Below are 19,326 nucleotides of genomic sequence, written 5' to 3' on the forward strand. Positions count from 1 at the left end.
AATCACGTGATAAATCCAATAACCAATCACCGACCTCGATACAAAATCCTGCATGGAAACTGCAATGGCGTCAAAATGGAGGACTGTGATAAACAAACCATGAAACAATAGGTAACACGTATTGTACATATATTTGAATTGTAAGGTACAAAGTTAAGCGACAAAATTTGTAGTCGAAATTACTAAAAGACAGGCGTGTTTTAAGTAACGGAACGTTAACTATGTATATACGAATTCGAGTCCTCTAAATGCGTATCGACCTTACAAAGTTAGGTCCCTTTGTAGAAAAATTCCCAATTTCAGAAGCCCCCCCCCCCCAATCGCATATTAGGTGATATACACTTTGGTACAATAAAATTTTTGTAAAAAAATTTTTATCAATCATTTATGCTGTATTTTCAGAGTGGCGTTTTTAGTTTATTCCAAATAAAAATAAAGTTATCAAACTCAAAGTATGTTTATGTTGTTATAAAAAAGGAGGGAGAGGGAGATGGGATTCAGTTAAAGTGTATGGTGTTGTCTGGTCTGATTTGATCCTTCTTAAATTCTATCTAATTCGGATTTCCTTCTGTGCAAGAATTTGTGTCTAAAAGTCAAAAGACAAATTGGTTTGATTGAAAATGTGTACATGTACATCAGAAACATATATGCATAGATTTATGTATATATGTTTCTGCGTACATGGACCAGTAAAGCTGTATTGTTAATAAGGAGGTTACCATTAACAGATTTATTTATGCTGTACATGTATGAAAGAATCTATCATACATGTACAACATATGTAAATCTGTCTATTAGACATCCCATTTTGTTGGCAACATCTAGGCCTAATGCTTTTTTTTTAGCCATATCAATGCCTCTTCACAAGTCTCCAGACTTACAATGACACCAACAATGTCCATCTTTGAATCACAAAATAAGTCCGGTACTTGGACCCAACCAGTAGTCGTGACGAAACATGTACAGTATAATTGTGATTGTGTGCATATATATTTTATTGTGCATCCAGGTTTCCGAATGTCTGGAGCTGCTGACAAATACATCATGATGGTGTTGTTTTGTTTATGTGGAAATAATATGTTTCATGAGATGCAAACAATTTTTTTCCCAAATCATGACTACTGTTGCTTCACGACTAATGGTAGGGTCCCAGTAATCTGTATGTTAAATAGGCTAAAGAATAACAATTTTAGAACATGACCATAAGCAATTTACATATGAATACATCAATTTAAAATGTACTTGCAGCATGGTTCTCATATAAGATGATAACATTAGATAAAATTTTGATAACACGTGTTTACTTTTTTTTAGCAAAGTTGATATTTTGCTCACTTGCCCGAAGGGGCTAATTTAAGATGCCTAGTATTACCTGGGTCATACAGAGAAATTCTTCTATTAAAAGAAAGACTCTCTTTTATCATAAGTATGCACCATGATTACCAGATAGCAGGTGAGTGATTCGGACCTATATTTATACTTAAGCTAGCTGTTTATTGTGTCGTCAATACAATATATTTTTTATTTATTTATGTAGCTAAGTAAAATGGAAGGAAACAATTGACCGTCAAGATGTCTATGACCAAAGTGGTGAGACTGGAGGATGTGGAGCCCAGGGAAACCTTCAGTTCACAATACACACAAAGTAAAAGTGCCCTGGTTCCCAGCTCCCAGTCTCTTCAAGGTAACTAATACTTAACAAATGAAAATTTCTTCTCTTAACATGATTAATTAAACATCAATATAACTTTAATGACAGAATAGGCATTAATGGGCAGAAACTAAAGCAGTATTGAGATAAAATTACTTAGTTCTATTTGTGCTAAGTGCTAATTAATATACTGGTAGTGCTTATCTTCAAACAAGTACAATAACTATGCAAATATTATACTGTGATATTTAAAAGAAGTACAGGTAAAAGGACAAGTATCTTCTCCATTGTAGCTCACTTACATTACATGGTATTTTAATATCATTACATGTATATGTGTACTTGTATACTACCGTTGTAATTTCTCCTTATTGTTTTACAGTGGCCAGTACAAGTGGCTCGGAACAAGATCAAAATGATCTGGAATTAGTTGAAGCTGAAGGTATTTCTTTGATAACCAAACAAAAATTTAAAAATTGCCAAAAGCTAATGGATTTAACCATTTTTTAATCATACTTTTCACCAAAACATGATTGAATACCTGTACACAATTTCATAATTTTAATTTGTGAGCAAAATTAAATCCATATAAAAAGTACTGGTTAAGAACTTTCCTTGATTCTGAATTTATAATGCTACGTCTGTTTAGATGTTATTTTGTACATACTGCTCTTTTGTTATGTTTTGTTATATTTATACAGATAAAGTATATCCACTACCTGAAAACTGGCCAAAAATACAGCAGTTACTGCGGAGGAAGAGCTGCGAATTAGTTCTCACCACCTCCCCATGTGTAAAAAAAGCTGTCTCTCATCTGGAACTCATTCAGAACATTATTGAGGAGTGGTTTAGGGAACGTGAAGAAGAAACCAAGAGTAGTGCTTCTTTACATGAAGGTAAAATTGGCATCTAGAGGATTTTCCTACAGTAATCGGTTAAAGTCTGCCATTTTTTTACACTATGTGCTTACAAAATTCAATGGCTTTTAGTTTGGTAAAAAGTAGTTCTTATGACTATATGTAGTAGTAATATTATCGTTTATTTTCAAAACAAAAATATTTTTTTGAATTGATAATTTAATACAATTATAAAGTCAGAAGATAATAAAGTAACCACATATATCTATAGCTAAGATAAAATCACAACACCAAACAAAAGTATAAATTTTACCTGAACAATAGATTCTCCAATTACATGATTACAGATCAATGCACTAGTGATGTCTTTTTTGATTGACTACCTCAGTTCAAGTGAAATATTCTGCTGGTCACCATTAGGCTTGGTTAGTGCTGACCAACCACATGCAATCCTCGATACTCCAGTTATATCCTTCCCTGGATTATCTCAAGGTTAACAGAGGGAGCGACACTCACCTTCAAAGCAACACAGTCAACCACAGTATACCTTTATACAATTTTCTTTGATGAACATCAAAGGATCAAATTACCTGTGACTTTTGTTGCCTCCAGTTTTACTATGAGATAGTCCAGTGGTGGATATTACGTCAGTGAAAGTAACCCCTGGAATATTGAAGATGACCACATGCATGTTGCATATATTGATAATTATTTAGAGCATGTTACCTATCTTACAACCAGCCCTCCTCTCCCACTCACTTTGTTCTTTTTTACGTCCTTTTTTATAATATAAAATAATTTGAATGTTTCAGTTGCAAGTAGAAAACAACTGAGGTTTGCCAGATCCAGTGAAGAAGGCTCCAAATTCCTACACAGTGCAAAATCCAGAAGCTCATTGACATCTGTTCCATCTTCTGCAGGCTCTCTTGCTATCAGAGGAACTGGAGCTACAAAAGGTATTAGAGCAATACATTTGAACCCTTTTACTTCTAATTTGTAGAATTAGGAGACCTTATTATTGATTCAAAGTATTTTGTTGATCTTTGCCAAATTTCATACATTTAAACTTATGAACACTGAAGTCAAATACCTGAATGAGTAAGTTAAACTCAATACAAATATTTGCCATGTTCCTTTACAGTTGGGACTTGAGGTCTAACTGTATTAACATAATGATATATACAATTGAACCTTGTTAACTGAAACTGTTGTAACTCATAAAACACCACACAAGACCCTGTATATAATGATATATACAATTGAACCTTGTTAACTGAAATGTTGTAACTCAAACACCACACAAGACCCTGTATATAAGTTGAAGTATTGTTGGTTTCAATCAAATTATTGTAAACTACACTTTTGTTTGATTGACTAGCTAGTATACTCTGATAATTCAAACGTTTACTTATGTCCTACTGACTCAAATCAACATGGCATAGTCCTTGAAATTGTAGGGGAGATAGCTGATATGTATGATGAATGTAATCTTTGATTTAGAAGGTGTGAATGTGTATATGTCACCTTTCAGATGAAGATTATGGGGGTCTGGATGTGCCCTTTTTGGGGGCAGAGGAAGTTGTGGATGAAGTCATCACCCTGTTGGCCCGTCTAGAAAATGACCGCCAGGAAGTGATCAACAAACTAGAACAAGAAAAGGAGAAAGTCATCCGACTGAATGGAAAAATTGACCGTCTCTGTCTCAAACGTTTGGTGGAAATGCCAGCTGTTGTTCAGAAAGGTGAAAAGATTGTTTTAAATTGACTTATATGTGAGTTATATAATACTAAGTAGTAGATTTTGTTTCATTTAAACCTTGATATATATAAACTTAATGTACTTTTCCTAACATGTACCAATAGTGGTGCCATTTTGTAGTCTTTAAAATAGGATACTGTATGACCGAATATTTTTGAGGGGATCCGATGAAATTTTCTTAAAGATTTGTTATAAACATGTTTTATTGTACAACACAGTGAAATATACATTAACATTTTGAAGACTTTTTATAATTAATCATTAATTGTCTTTAGTGTATTATTTGATATGAATTTATGATGTACTCTGAACCTTATATTGTACTTCATGTTCAATGATTTTACTTGAAATGGTATTCAAAGAGACCAACTGAATGTGTTATGGTTGTTTTCACAGAACACGAGGCCTGTATTATGGACCTGAATGAACTGCAATGGCATGTGGCTTATGCCACCAGAAATGATAAACGCATGAAAGATCGATGTAACATAGCAGAGGTCCTTAACTCTAGGCTCATCGAGGACATAGCCTTTGTCAAAAAGCACATGTAAGTATTCATTATAATACTGTTAACAGCATCATTAAATCTCACTTAAACAGTCTTATTTAGGGGAGGATAAAGCAAGAGTTTCAATTTCAAAAAATCTATATCCTTTATCTGTATTTACTTGTCACTGAGTTAGGTATCGTTGAGGGTTACCTCACATATCATACCAATAATTAGAAGGGAAATCAAATCAACATTAAACAGAACTGGACTCAGAAAGATATTTTGATTAAATTGACATGTATACTGATATTAAATTGCTGCATAATGAACATGATTTTAAAAATGGTAAAGTTTCTATAGAAAATACAGAAGATAATGTCCAATATTGAATCATTTGCATAACCTGTTCCACTGAATTGTGTATTGTAAACTTTCAGACCATTGGTAGAAGAAAAACTGGAGTTGGAGCTAGAGGCCATGGCTAGGATAAAGAATGCACAAACTGAGGTAAGCCTGACATTTTATATGATTAATGTGTCCTAAGATGTCCAATTATCTACCACTAGTGTGTCATCATAAGGTTACTATGAAATTCAAGTCCTACTTGGGAGTTTTTATGGGAACTCTGGTATTCCTAACCACCAAAATTGAACACATCTTTGACTATTCTGTCTCTGCATATTTCAGAGTTACCTCCCTTGCAGATAGTTCTCCATTGTCACGTCATGGTTTCGTGTGCAAAACTCATGTTGTCTTCTGAAGTCTCTGAAAAGCATGACATTAGCTTTGCAAACACATGACGTACTTCACAATCAATACCTACCCGTAAGGGCAGATAACTGCAATATGCATATACGGAATAGGTGTTAATAGGACAAGGAAACAACTGAATAATGATATTCTTGTATATTTTAGTACTTGATAAAAATACATATCATACCATTAATATTACACAGACTGTCACTGAACTCGATACCACCACACAAAGGCAAGAGAAAACTGCATCTAAGTCCAACGAAGCAATGCAGAAAGCTGATACTGAACGGTCACACATCAAACGAGAACTGGACACTGTCAAGGATGAACTGACCACTATAAGGTATGGTTTGAATATTCAGTAATACTAAAAATTAGCATAAATTTTTTTTAAATTGTCATGGTAGCCATTCAACTACAACCAAATGGTTTGGGCTATTTTTTACATTATTTTTGTAGTGAGGAATTGTCTGAGGCTAAGATGACCCACAATGCATACACTCACCAAATCAATGACACTAAACAACAGCTCAAAGACAACGAACAGGAGCTGACAGTGTTAGAGGTCAGGTATGAGAATGCCAAGGTCGCGGAGGAGATGCAGGCCAGAAAGGTAGATAACTTTTAATGTATCAATAAAGTGATGCTTGAATGGCCTGGTTAACTTGTAAACATGCAGTATTATACTTTTGGATATAATTTTCCTTTTAGGTTCAGTTTTTAAACGATTGCATATTTGGTCTTAACAGATGCAATGTGCTTTTCTCTAGTTAGAACTTTTTCCTTAATACATCCTTAACCTGATAAGGCTGTTCCATAAAAAACATCTCTCCCACCCCTAAATTCCAGATTTTAATTGAAGGAATGACCCATATACTCTATTTACTCTATCGGATATAAATGTGTATTATGTCTTTCAAATATAGGTATTTAGGGATATCCTTGTTATAATACTTGTTGTATTGGTGATTTTCCTGTAAAATTGTTACTAATCGTGAGTTACTGTTCTTTATTTGCTTTGCTAGAGTTACTGTTCTTTGCTCACATTCATTACATTTAATTTTAGGTCAGTGAATTGCAGTCCAAAATATCGGAAGCAGAGTTTGAAAGAGAGCGACTTGAAAACGAAAATGCAAAACTTCTACAGGAGATGAATTCAAAGGTAGGCCAAAAAAGCTGTGGTAAATAGATAAGTTTGCAATTTTAATGACATGTTGTGATATTAGATTTTAAAGATATCTTGAATATGTACAGCTTTTCTAGTAATCGATATGTATATCTTAAATTCAGAAAAGTTCCAATAACCTGAAGATAGCTGAGCTTGAGAACAAAGTGAAGCAACATGACTCCAAATTGAGAACCGTTCTTCTGAAGAATCAAGAAGCTGAGATGGAGGTTCATGATTATCAGGACAAGATCAAGGACTGGTGAGCAGAAATATCTGGGCCAAAGATCATGAAATAGTCTTTAGATTTTACTGAGCCTTGGTATTATATAAATATTTAAATTAAATTGCTCTTAGGTTAAGTTACAGCTTTGTCAAAAGTTTTTAACATTATTTTTATTTCCATCATAAATCATAAGTAAAATGTGATTTCTATTTCCAAGATGAGAAATAAAGATGCAGTATAGATATACATGCACATATATTTCAAAGATAAGAACTAATGAAATGATCACTTTGTTTGGACCAGTGAGAGACAGAAGGTGGCTGACGAGAAGAATGTGGCTCGTATCCACAAGGAGAGGATGAAACTGAACCAGCAGATGACCGTTACCATGGAGGAGTACCACAAGGTCCAGCATATCAATACTAGTGTCAGGGAACAGCTCCAGAACGAACAGGAGAAGGCATTCAAGTCAGAGGAGAGTCTCAAGGTCAGTCATAGGTTATAGGTCAAGGGGTTTTAGGTCAACAGGTCAAGGGGTCAGTCAGCTATAGGGAAGTCATAGAAAGGTCATAGGTCAGCAGGTTAAGGAGCCAGTCATGGGAGGTTATATGTCATCAGGTCAAGGGGTCAGTCTCTATGATGAGTGACTAATTAATGTCTAGGTCCTTTTGTATCCAAAAAAATATTGTATAGGTTTGAGATCACATAGTTTTAATGTTGAATGATGACCATGTTAATATTGGCTGTCTTAACTCTATTGATAGAGGTGAAGTAATACTATTTTGTTATCAGATAACTGTTGAGACCCTGCGAAGACAAGTGAAGGACGAGGTGCACACTAGAACAGTTCTTACCGCACGTATCACATCTGACTCGACAGAACTAACCCGGGCTAAAGGGGAGACAAGTCAGAGGCGAGAGAAGGTAAGGTCACGTTCTATTATATGTTGTTATCATATTTCAGACATCCTTTACATATCTTTATTTGGCACTGCACTTTATATCCAAATGTGTTTCCAACACACATGCTTATCTACATGTACCAGAAGTCTTTTTTTTTTTTCCTCTTGTATATGTTTGGAACTGATCTATTTATGATTCAACCTGAAATTGGACGGGATCATATAGTGCTTCTCATGTGATGTCCATCCTTTCCTGTCCAATTACTTTGTGTCCAGTTTTGAGTTTCATGTAGTAACGTGGACATTTACGTCCATTAGTTAGTTCTAGTGATGTTCCCAGTAGGCGTTTTTTCATGACCTATAAGCATTTTTTTCATCTCTGTGTCGATGTGCCTCGCCCCTAGCCCTGTGTTTTACCATAATTCCCCCTTTTCACCATTCTCTGAACGTTTATGATATGTGTTGTGGCCCTAGCCCTGTATTTTACCATAATTCCTCCTTTTCATCATTATGAGGATGTTAATGATTTGTGTTGTGAGCCTAGTCCTGTGTTTTACTGTGATCCTCCATTACACATTTGGGTAGATGTTTATCATTTGATCATCGACCTGTGTGTTGTACCATAATCCCCCTTTTTACCTCTATGTGGATGTTCCGTAGGTTCGTGTAGTAGAGGAGGAGGAGGATGACAGTGACGATGACGACCTGTCAAACTCCCAACAGTATCAGGTAAATGGTTGGTCCCTGTCAGTAACCAGACGAGGGTAAATACTGGCTGTGGGGATACCAAAGTGTGGCTACTGGACTGCTGTGACTAGTGGAACTTTAACATGGATTCATGACGATAATGATTAGTGCATGTTTGTAGTTTTTGTTTTAGCAGGAATAATGACCATTTCACCTCAGGCCAAGAGCTGTGGTCCTGTTGGTCAGTCGAAAAAAAATACTAAAAATAGCTATTTTGATGAAGGAACTAAAACATTTTATGGATTCCTTCATTTTTGTGCTGAGGATTGCAGTGATTAATACATTTTACATTAATCTATTTGTCATTCCTCCTGTTATGTTATAAAGAAAAAGATGTATTTTGAATTTTTTTAAGAAAGAGAATAAAACAATTAAGTACTGAAGGGGAAGCTCCCACCAGCCTGAGTTAGTAAATTTAAATGTACTAAGTATATTTACTAAACCCGGGTCAGATTCAGATGAAAGTTGAACACAGGGGCAAAAAAGTTTTCACTTTTCAAATGGCCTATTGTTGAAACAAAAAGTTCAGGACCATACAGTTAGTGTTAATTCAACAGAAGAGGGGTAGGGGTTAGCGGCTTGGATGCCCCCCTTCTTCAAAATCTGTGCATGCAAATGTTGAGATAGATTTGATCTGTCTCGTTTTGAAAATTTAGTCAGAAATGAGCTTATCATTGCTTTGTTTTGGATGTATAACCAGGAAAGCTGATCATGTGTATGACAGTCAATGGAGTGAGAATGAAGATTTTAGAAGGTGTGATTTTAACATTGACATGACTTGCTGTGGTATAACAAATGAAATCAGTTTATTTACAATTTTCTTGGAAGATTTTATAAACAACAAAAATATAATTTAGAGTCATAAAGTTCTGATCAAAACACAAACTGATGATCCTTAACATGTTATTCATTTCTATATTATGATAGCACAAAGTTAAAACTTGAGGAAGGTTACAAAAACTCCCCCCAAACCATTTATATTTGCTATTGTCTGATGCCGAATCACGACAAGAGTTCAGCTGTGACAATTTTCTGTGGACTTAATCTTTCCTTGTGTCTGCTTTATGCTTAAATTTATATCAGATCAGTCAGTTATGGCCCTTTATAACTAACTTGCTTTTACTGTAAATATAGGAACAATTTACATGTTTAAGTTATTTATTTTTGTCTTACTTGTGTAACAAAATGAGGTAAAATTTGTAAACTTAGTAAAAAATAAAACAATTGATCAAATTGGGCTAGGGTGTGTAAATAGAAATGCTCCTGTATACATATAATATATCAGTCATTTAACTCATTTTCTTTGTTTTCCTCTGACAGGCTAGAAAAGTAGCTACAGAAGTCGACAATTTGGTGGATGATGTGTTGGTCAAAGTGAAGAAACTCAGAAAAACTAAGAAGGAGAATGATGAGGTATTATACAAAAATCAATATTTCTTTTTGTCACAAATAATGATCACCATCAATAGATATTTTATCTTAAGATAAAAAATAAACCTTCATGAAATGTTGTCAATTTTATGGTATAATTATACTTAGGAAGTAAATGAGTGCTTGTTATACCTAAAAAGATAGAATCTAAACAAAATACTCAAAATCCTGGCTAATAAGAATGGCAGAAAAAAAACAGTTCTGATATTACCATGGGCTTTGATTTAGGGTAAATTATTATAGATTTATTATTAATAATAAACATATTGAAAACCCAATATGTATATGCATATCTTTAGGAAATTGATTTTTTTTCTGAATGTGGAAAAAAATCCTGTGTACATTAGCAAAATTGATATGAAATAAAACTGATAGATAGCTATCAGAAATTTTTGACAAAGAGATTTGATTTTCAAGACCATTGCTTTATTATAAGTGAAATATCATATTATTTTCTTCTCGTTTTGAAATCCTATGCTCACTTTCCTGCACTATGACACTTTATGTAATCTATGCTTTAATCATGCTTTACCTGAAATAATCAGAAATAATGTTCAACCAGTGATTTGGTGGTTTTTTTTCAAAATTAGTTGTTTTTTTTTTTTTTTAATTTTTTATAAACTTGAAATGTTTCTGTATGTATTTAAGTATTTAACTCCTGCTATTGTTACTACATTACTGAAGCAGTCTAATTAGAATTCAATCATCTGCTCATAATTAGATATATAGTGATTAGGTATCTACTAATTTCTAAAAGGTTTTAAACTCTACTATCTTTAATTGATTGTTTAAATTATCCTTAAATGTTTTTTTCTGCAATTTTGAAGAAGTTATCTACCGGGTAATATCATGTAGTAATTTTAAACTTAACCTTATTTATATCTCTTAGTAATTAAAACAAAACGTTAAGTTAGCACATTCGACATGTTTTCTATTTTAAACGTGAGATATTATTAAGTGTTGTTGTCTGTGACAGCCTGTTAAGGAGGACTTAACAGAGCTGTACACACTTCGTATAGAGAACACTGAGGTAATGTATCCAGGTTTGTCGGACAGTCATGCAGTGGTGACCATTTTTATCAACAAATTGTATTGATTGTGTGATATGTACATTTCAGCTTTATCTGTATATTACAGATGAAATAACAATGCAGTGTTGTGATATATTCCATAATTATGCTGCAAATTTGTATCATCAATATCTGTGGTACATTTGTATTTTAGTCATTGTTTTCTTGGAAACTGACAAATACCCATCCTGTAAGAATGACAATGTTTGCTCTTGAGTTGTAAGTGAGAATGAAACTTCAGTCATTTATGGTCAAAATATTTATTTCTAATCGAGTCACAAGTATTTGGTGTTGTTTGGAGTGTAATTGAATGTGCCATTAATTGAGGGGTTGCACAACAAGGCGCAGGAATGAATTACATTGACACACTTTTCAGTTCTGTCTGGACAAATTTATCTTAATTATGTATTTACTGACAAGCAGCTGGTGACGTGTCTTCATCAATTACATTGTGTCTAGACATTGTCCTGCCAGACTGGGAGACACTGGCACGCAGATATGCAGGTAATATGTTGACATAATTCAGTTGTGAAGTTGGTACAGTAAGGATAGGATAATTAGGTCTGTCTGTGGTCTAACAGGTCAACAAAAATCATCATGTGTTTGTTCTTTATCCTATTTACAAACCACACATAGAAACCTGGAAAATTGTTTACAATGTCATATACATACAACTTAGAAGCACCATGGTTTAGGACTCGGTTTTAGTTCTGGTTCAGATGGTGTCATGAGAACTGTGTTTTAGTTGATCATGATTAAGATTGTTTTGTGTTTTAGTGCTATCATCTGTAAATGAGAAAAGAGGTAGCTGTAGGGTGGTGCAAAAATCCTTTGTTGGCCTAAATGGCACCTCAATCTGTATGATCCGGAGATGAAAAAGACATTGAGTTGTTTACATTAAATGAATGATAATTAATGGTCATTATAATTGTGAACTGATGTGAGACTCATATACTTGCTGTGGTGAAGTATTATCTAAAGCTCCAAATCATTAAAACAATATCATTGCATGCTGTACAGTTTTATGATTCATCATATGTTTGTTTCTGTATGATGTTGATATTTAATCTCTGCTTGCCTTAACACCAAGCTGGCATCATTAACATCATTCAAGTCTAAAAAATCCTTCTCAGTCATCATCATCTAGAGTTTGAAACGATTGTATTTTATCATCTGGTGCTGCTAATACTTAAAATTTTGATAGATTAAAGTCTTCGTGTTTGATTAATGAAGCCATGATAGTTTTGTTTAAGGCCTTGTTCCCTTCGTTGCCTTCTTTTGATTCGAGGTCTAAAGTAACTAGGCCTTGAAAAATCTAAAAGAAATATTAAAGTGTATTGTTTTCCTTCAGCATTGCAGATGATGAAATTTTGACAATGTATAGTCCAAAATAATTTTAAATGGGTAATCATATGCATGTAAGAATTAAAAATACGCCTGTATGACAAAGGAAAGTAAAAGGGGGGGGGGATATTTATTTTTCTGCGGAATGAAAGTTATCTGTTGTTGTTTTTCATTTAAAAGTTGTAGCATTTTAACATGTATACAAGAAAGGACAAAAACTGTTTAACAGCATTAACTGGTTTGATATAAAAATGGAGATATTAGAAATTCATTATTTGACTATGGATCTAGTTAGTACATCCTGCTATATTGTTTAAAAGATAACTCCCATAACCTTTTAATGATATCTTTAAATGCTTTTTTTTTCTAATAAATAAAGCGAAGAGGCCAAAGCTGGTAAAATATTAAAAAAACTGAAATGCATGTTAAAATAGGACGAAAAACACAAAACTTTAAAAAAAAAAAAAAAGAAAAAAAAGAGAGATACATTAAACAGAAATAGAGATATCGAATTAATTGCTGACTAATTTCTGAACATTTTGTTTTAGAAAAAAGAAAGTTTGACAGCACAACTTGAGAAAACTAAGAAGCAGCATGAAGAGTCTCATAAAACCTTTAAATCTAAGATCGGTGGAATAGAACCGCATCACGACCATCTCAAGGTAAGGCTTAAAAGATTTGTCTGATCTGGTAAAGAAATGAAAAGTTATTCAAGTTCAGGAGAAAAATTCCTACCACTGTGATAATCATTGTTGATCTGAATACCGTTTTTGTCACATTGTTTTCCCAACTCAAATTTACAAGTGTTAGTTGACCCTAGATGTGACCTAGATTTGTGTGGTAGATGTCTTAATGAAGCTGGGAACACCCACTCTTCTGAAACACCTGGTTCTGTACTCCTTGTATTGTCAGAGTCCTCTGTACATATCTATCTATATGCCTCCACCAGGACATATGGGGGATATACCCGGTAATGTTACCTAAGTTAGTCCAGCCAAGTCTTGTGTCCGATTTTCACATGTAGGCAAGGGCATTCTTATCTAATGGATATTTTAAATTTGTTTAAATTTAGCTTTGCTGATTCAATTTAAAATTTGTTTTTGTTTATTTTTCGCTAAAAAGTCTTCAGTCAGGAATCTAGAGATAAATAAACAGAAATGTGAAGGATAGAAATTAAATCATATGCTACATACTTTTGTAGAAAGAAGTGCTTGCACTAGACAAGAGGTTGGACCACATGTCATGGAAGACTGACTTAATGAACAAACAGATGGATGACTGGGATAGAGAACAGACCACAATGGATAGGCTGGTCAGCAACACCCAGAAGGCTATCGCTGACTTTAAGTAAGTCTAGGATCATCTTTATAACAGGTTTTATTAGTTTAACTTCCTATTAAAAGCCAGGGTCATGTTAGGACTCACCGGGTTTGTTGGTAGAGGAAAGCCGGAGCACCCAGCAACTTCTCCACATGGTATTCGAACTCGTGACCCAGAGGTGGAGGGTTGTGGTAATATCACACTTTAACCACTCTGTCATCGTGGCCCCTTCATCTTTATAAAGAGGCCACTATGGTATAATGACCACAGCTTGATCAGTATGAGACCTAATACACCATCTAACTGTTTCAAGTCTTTAAGACTGAAAGTCATTCCAAATTTAATTTTTGACCGCTATATATTCTACAAGTCACTACTAATATTTGAGTTAGTCTGTTGCTGGTTTATACTTTGACCCGGCTCAAACTACAATGTGTATTTAAGTTAGAGCATATAACTTTAAGCATTGTGAATGGATGTAGACAGATAAAATCCTGTATCAGAGTGCAGAATTTTATATAGATTTAATTACTGCCTCTGCCAGGGATCAATCAGGACATCATTATTACTAGACTTACCCTCAATCGAACAAGCTAAAAAGAAGTTCATGCTAGCAGAGAGGATACCATAAGCTCATTTTTGAATTTGTATAATCATGGCAATCATTATCATTATATTGAGTGTAAAAGGCACCAATATCAAAATAATACTAAATCAAGTACACATGTTGTATATTTATTGAAAACAGTCTTATTGTAGCATGTCACTGATTCTAACCCATGATCTTTCCTGTTTCAGTGAGCGCTTGGAAGATAGTGAGCGCTTGGAAGAAGTCAACATCCAGTTGAAAACCAGCCAGAAATTAGACGAAGATCTCAAATTGGATTATGATAATCTCATGGGTAATGAAATGATTAATTGAGTTTATCAGAGTATTTTTTTAACCTGCAAAAGTCTTGCCCCAGCACCATAAAGAAATAATATTCTCAGACAAACTTTATTTGCAAAAGTTCCAAATATACATTTGAAATGCTTTATTTTTTCGATCTAAATTGAATACTTTTCAACTTATATTATCAGTCTTTTAAAAAACATTTTGAATTAATCGATCACCATAAATGGACTTTTAGTATCAATCTTTGTTATTCCCACTAAAACAGTTACTTTTCAAACAACATTACCACCTAATAATATTTGATCAAATGGATCCCAAAAACCTTGGTCAAAATAAACCCTACAAGTGGTGCTGATTGCTTTGCCCAGATGTATGTATGATTTTGTGATGCAGCTATATGAATGTGTATATGTCATATGTTTATTGTGCTAGCTTTCTTGATAAATAAATAGATCATCACTTGACATATATTCCATTATATCTACTGACTGTATTAATTGCCTTTCAGTATCTCACTTTTGAAATTTGTGGATAGCTGTAACAACGTCCAATATAGATCCAGACACATTTATATTTACTTTTTTTCTGTTTCAGCTCGAATCCACGCTAATGATAATAATCACAGAGACTTCATGGAGGAAAGGCGAAGATTCCTGGAGGATTCCGAGGTTTGTATCCTATACTAAACTACTGTTGGGGTACTTATAAATCTAATGATTTAATTGTAGCTGCAGTGGGCGCAACACTCCGGTATCATCTAAAAATCTAAAATCTAAAAACAGTATATGGTAGAATTTAAAAATCCTTTTATCATAATTTACAGTGTTATCTGTATTGTCATTCTTTTCATACAGCAATCTTAAATAATGAGGAATTTTGCATTTAAAAAAAAATCATTTTGTAGGTTGACCGTTTGCGCCGTCTAGAGCATAATAAACAATTGGCTTCAAAGTACAGACAGATGCAGAATGAGTTTATTGTGATGAAGGATCAGTTACTGAACACGTACGAGGAGCGAGTCAAACTAGAGGAGGCCATTAAAGACTGCAAACAGGTAAACAACGATAGTGGTAAACAACTTAATTTGTTTACAGTTACTGAACAATTAGTTCTGTCTATTTATATGTGACAACTCATGTAAGGCCAGATAGAAATATTTGAGAGGACCTAATGTAGAAGGAGGCTGTGAAAGTTCTTTGGTGGGGCAGCTGACTTCCTGACATTGCTACAATTCAGCTCCAACCAACTTGGTGAATGACAAGCGTGTTACTACATGTACTGTGCCCCCTCCTTCCCAGTCCTTCCTCATCTTTAATAAAAAAAATTAGTCCAGTGCCAATACCATGAAGCTGAGGGAAGATCATAGTTTGCCTCAGCAAAACACTTCCCTAGATGTTTTTTATCGAACTTTACACTATACCAAAGCCAATATTAGTCACTTATACATATTTTATTCCTATAAATTACCTTGTAGATGATTACATTTTGACAGCTAGTGGGGCCAGTAGGGGACATACTATGAATAACTTTCAGTTGGATCTTAGTTTAATGATAAACCATAGATGGACTGAAAATGTCAATTTGTTTTTAGCTTTACTGTTTTTATTACAGTTACAAGCCCTACAACAGAGAATGCACGGAGCCATGCTGGAGTATTTCAAGTACAGAGAACTATACAACAAGTCGGAGCTGCGACGTATGCAGAGTGAGTCCAAGATAAACGGGATATGTGTGGCCGACCTTCAAAACCAGATGGAGGTCGCGCTGAAGAACATCACAACGTTCATGCAGTCTGAGATGGATGGGAAATCTGCACGACGTGTTGCTTGGGAGATGATAAAAAATCACCAGGAAAAAGAGGAGGAGAAGGAGCGGAAATTGGGTCTAAATTTACGGGGAGCATCACCCGTCATACCTCCTATACGTCAACAACATCAAGCAGTGAAAGTTTAAGTTTGAGAGAACCCATTTAACCATAAAAATATTCTGTTAAAGTTTAAAATGATTGTGTTTAGAAATAAAACGTCAATGTTTGTGTGAACAATGTATGCAAATGGAGAAAATTAATATAATATACATTTATATATGACTTGCTGGACATGATTATTGTATGTAATTTGTTGTGCAAGAAAAACTAAAATTAACAATTGATGTTTCTACACATTACCATGAGTTTCAGGTTATGGAAACATTTTGTGTGTCACATATGTGAAAAACTTATGGAAGTTGATCTGATCACATGATCATATGTTGTTAGTGTGCTAGAGCACACAGTATTTAGTAACACTATTTATACACTGGTGTTGTCCTACAAAGCACCAATGGTGTGCGATGAATCAGGCCTTCAATAATATATGTTTATCTACATTCCAATTTAGTGCTTTCAACTAATGTCCACTCTTTCTGCCCTTCTATGGCAGTTTAAGTTTTACTGAGCTAGGAGGGGAACTGCTATACCCACATTGTACCCTGTTAGGTAAGTTTTAAGACCTTGAGCGAGGAGGGAAAATGCAGCAAATGTATACCACATTGTGCGCTGCTCTACAAGTTTGACTTATTGAGCTAGGAGTTAAATTGCTAAGCCCACATTGTGCCCTGCTCTTTGAGTTTGAGACTTTACTGAGCTAGGAGTTAAATTACTAAGCCCACATTGTGCCCTGCTTTGTGAGTTTGAGACTTTACTGAGTTAGGAGTTATATTGCTAAGCCCACATTGTGCCCTGCTCTTTGAGTTTGAGACTTTACTGAGCTAGGAGGTAAATGACTAAGCCAACATTGTGCCCTGCTTTGTGAGTTTGAGACTTTGAGCTTGCAAGAAAAATACTATACAAGCACATAGTGCAGAATTGTGATAACATTGACATATGATATTTAGTTATGTCCAATATAATCCAGTATTATACCAAGCATTAGTCTACACCCTATTCCAGTAGTACAACTATTTTTCTCTGATAATATATTCTCATATAAGGTTATATTAAGAAATGTGTGCCTTCTTGAATTAGCATAATTAAAATATGTTTATTTTTTTCAAGAATATAGGTAATCAGCATTTTAAAACTTGACAGCATTTAAATAAGAAGTGAAGAAAACTCTGTTGATCACTAACTTGGTTTCACTTGTAAAATGTTGTAATTATCCATTAGCACTATTTATGTGTTATTTATTAATAAATCAATTAACTGAAATCTAATAATTGTTTTCAATGAATAAAATGGATGTAATAACATCTGGAAATGTACTTATTTATTGATAGAAAATAAATCATAAATTGAAAACTTTTAAACTTTTTCATAGAAAACGACACAATGTTTATACAAGATATTCTATTGTATCATAGATCAATATTTTATCTTTATTAAGTTGTATATTGAAAAAACCAAACAACTTTTTCATTGCCAAATTATTCATGCTACTCTTTTATAACATAACATTCTTTAAACCTATTTATGACTTTTGTTCATGTTTTTGCGCTTAATCGCTTGTTGCACTTGAAATACAAGTTATCTATTTTACTTTTCGCACAAAACACAATATTTTGTAAATAAATTGAAAATGGCAAAAAAAAACATCATTTTGTTATACATTTGAACAAGAAAACAAAAAGCATAGAAAAAACTGTTTTTAAGGTTCATATTCAAACTTTGAGAAATTTCACTGTATTGTCCTCCTACAATTTCCCATCTATAAACTGATATTCACATTTGGTTTGTAATAAAGCACTCCATACCTCTTATAAATGTTTACATGACTGAAAGTTCTTTAAAAGGATCAAGATATTTTATGGATTACTGGAAAATCTAAATTATCTATATCTGCTTTAGATAAGAACCCAATCCGTCCAGCCAACATGGCACTGTGATGTATCCTGTCTAGAGTAGGGCTTTTCTCTAGTTGTTGCACATATTTATTTTATGGGGAATATTGTATTTGTTTATCAAACCGATAATAAAGCATTATATTGTTTATTTTTGTGTTTTCTGTTTATTTACTTACACTATTGAGTACGTATTTAAGCATCCCAGAAAAGGGATAAAATACTATGAATAATAAAAACAAAATGGGACTGTCACATCCTACTATTGAACGTACCAGGAAATTAACATGTATTCAATGACTTAAGTGTAACCGGGCATTTGGAAGTTTTCATCATTTTTTAGCTAGCCCCATTTTGGTTTGTTGATGGTGTTGATACCATTAGGTACATTGAGTATAGTTCTAATTTAGAATAAAGCCAGACACTTCTTCGTGAAATACTAATTTAGTGATTTCTTGGGACATTGTTTTGGTAGCAAATATTTAATTCGTAAATAAATAAGTATACTGTTTCCTCTTAGGAGTCGGATTGCAAAATACATGTATCCTCATTTAAACTCAAAATCTTAAAATGTTTTAATTTGCGAAAATGGTCGGCTGCAAGGTAGACCTGTATTAACTAAAACTAAGTGTAAGTACCGTATACTGGCACAAATCTTCGCTATTGTCTAAGGAAATACTTGGTACTCATCAAGGAGTGGTTCTTGATCGATGTAGCCCTATTCCTCATCAGTATCATTTAATGTATATATAAGACTCCACACATGCTTTGATCGTCAGTTAAAATTAGGTGTTCCTCAAGGATAAGTTCTTGGTTCTTCCCTATTCCTTATATTAATCTGTAACTACAGTATGTCAAATATCTTTTCGAAAATTCATTACAAGACGCATCTAATGGC

The 19,326-nt window shown here is 33.9% G+C and overlaps 1 protein-coding gene across 4 annotated transcripts; it reads left to right on the top strand.

The window, feature by feature from the left end:
- Window positions 1-39: 39 nt before the first annotated feature.
- Window positions 40-18,579, top strand: LOC138325812 (coiled-coil domain-containing protein 178-like). 4 transcript variants are annotated; one of them, XM_069271732.1, is made up of 23 exons: window positions 40-111; window positions 1,538-1,684; window positions 2,034-2,093; window positions 2,353-2,547; window positions 3,321-3,464; window positions 4,040-4,249; window positions 4,663-4,813; window positions 5,194-5,263; window positions 5,713-5,855; window positions 5,972-6,125; window positions 6,579-6,674; window positions 6,803-6,939; window positions 7,207-7,390; window positions 7,696-7,827; window positions 8,466-8,534; window positions 9,873-9,965; window positions 10,960-11,013; window positions 12,946-13,059; window positions 13,599-13,744; window positions 14,534-14,619; window positions 15,207-15,280; window positions 15,517-15,666; window positions 16,224-18,579. In XM_069271732.1, the coding sequence occupies exons 2-23, from the start codon at window positions 1,573-1,575 to the stop codon at window positions 16,563-16,565; spliced, it is 2,916 nt and encodes a 971-aa protein (XP_069127833.1). In that variant the 5' UTR covers window positions 40-111; window positions 1,538-1,572; the 3' UTR covers window positions 16,566-18,579. The 4 variants fall into 4 exon arrangements, with proteins under 4 accessions (XP_069127833.1, XP_069127834.1, XP_069127835.1 ...); XM_069271733.1 differs by lacking the exon at window positions 10,960-11,013; XM_069271734.1 differs by lacking the exon at window positions 8,466-8,534.
- The last annotated feature ends 747 nt before the right edge of the window (window positions 18,580-19,326 follow it).

The sequence above is a fragment of the Argopecten irradians genome, chromosome 6 (genome assembly GCF_041381155.1).
Source record: "Argopecten irradians isolate NY chromosome 6, Ai_NY, whole genome shotgun sequence".
Classification (NCBI taxonomy): Eukaryota; Metazoa; Mollusca; class Bivalvia; order Pectinida; family Pectinidae; genus Argopecten; species Argopecten irradians.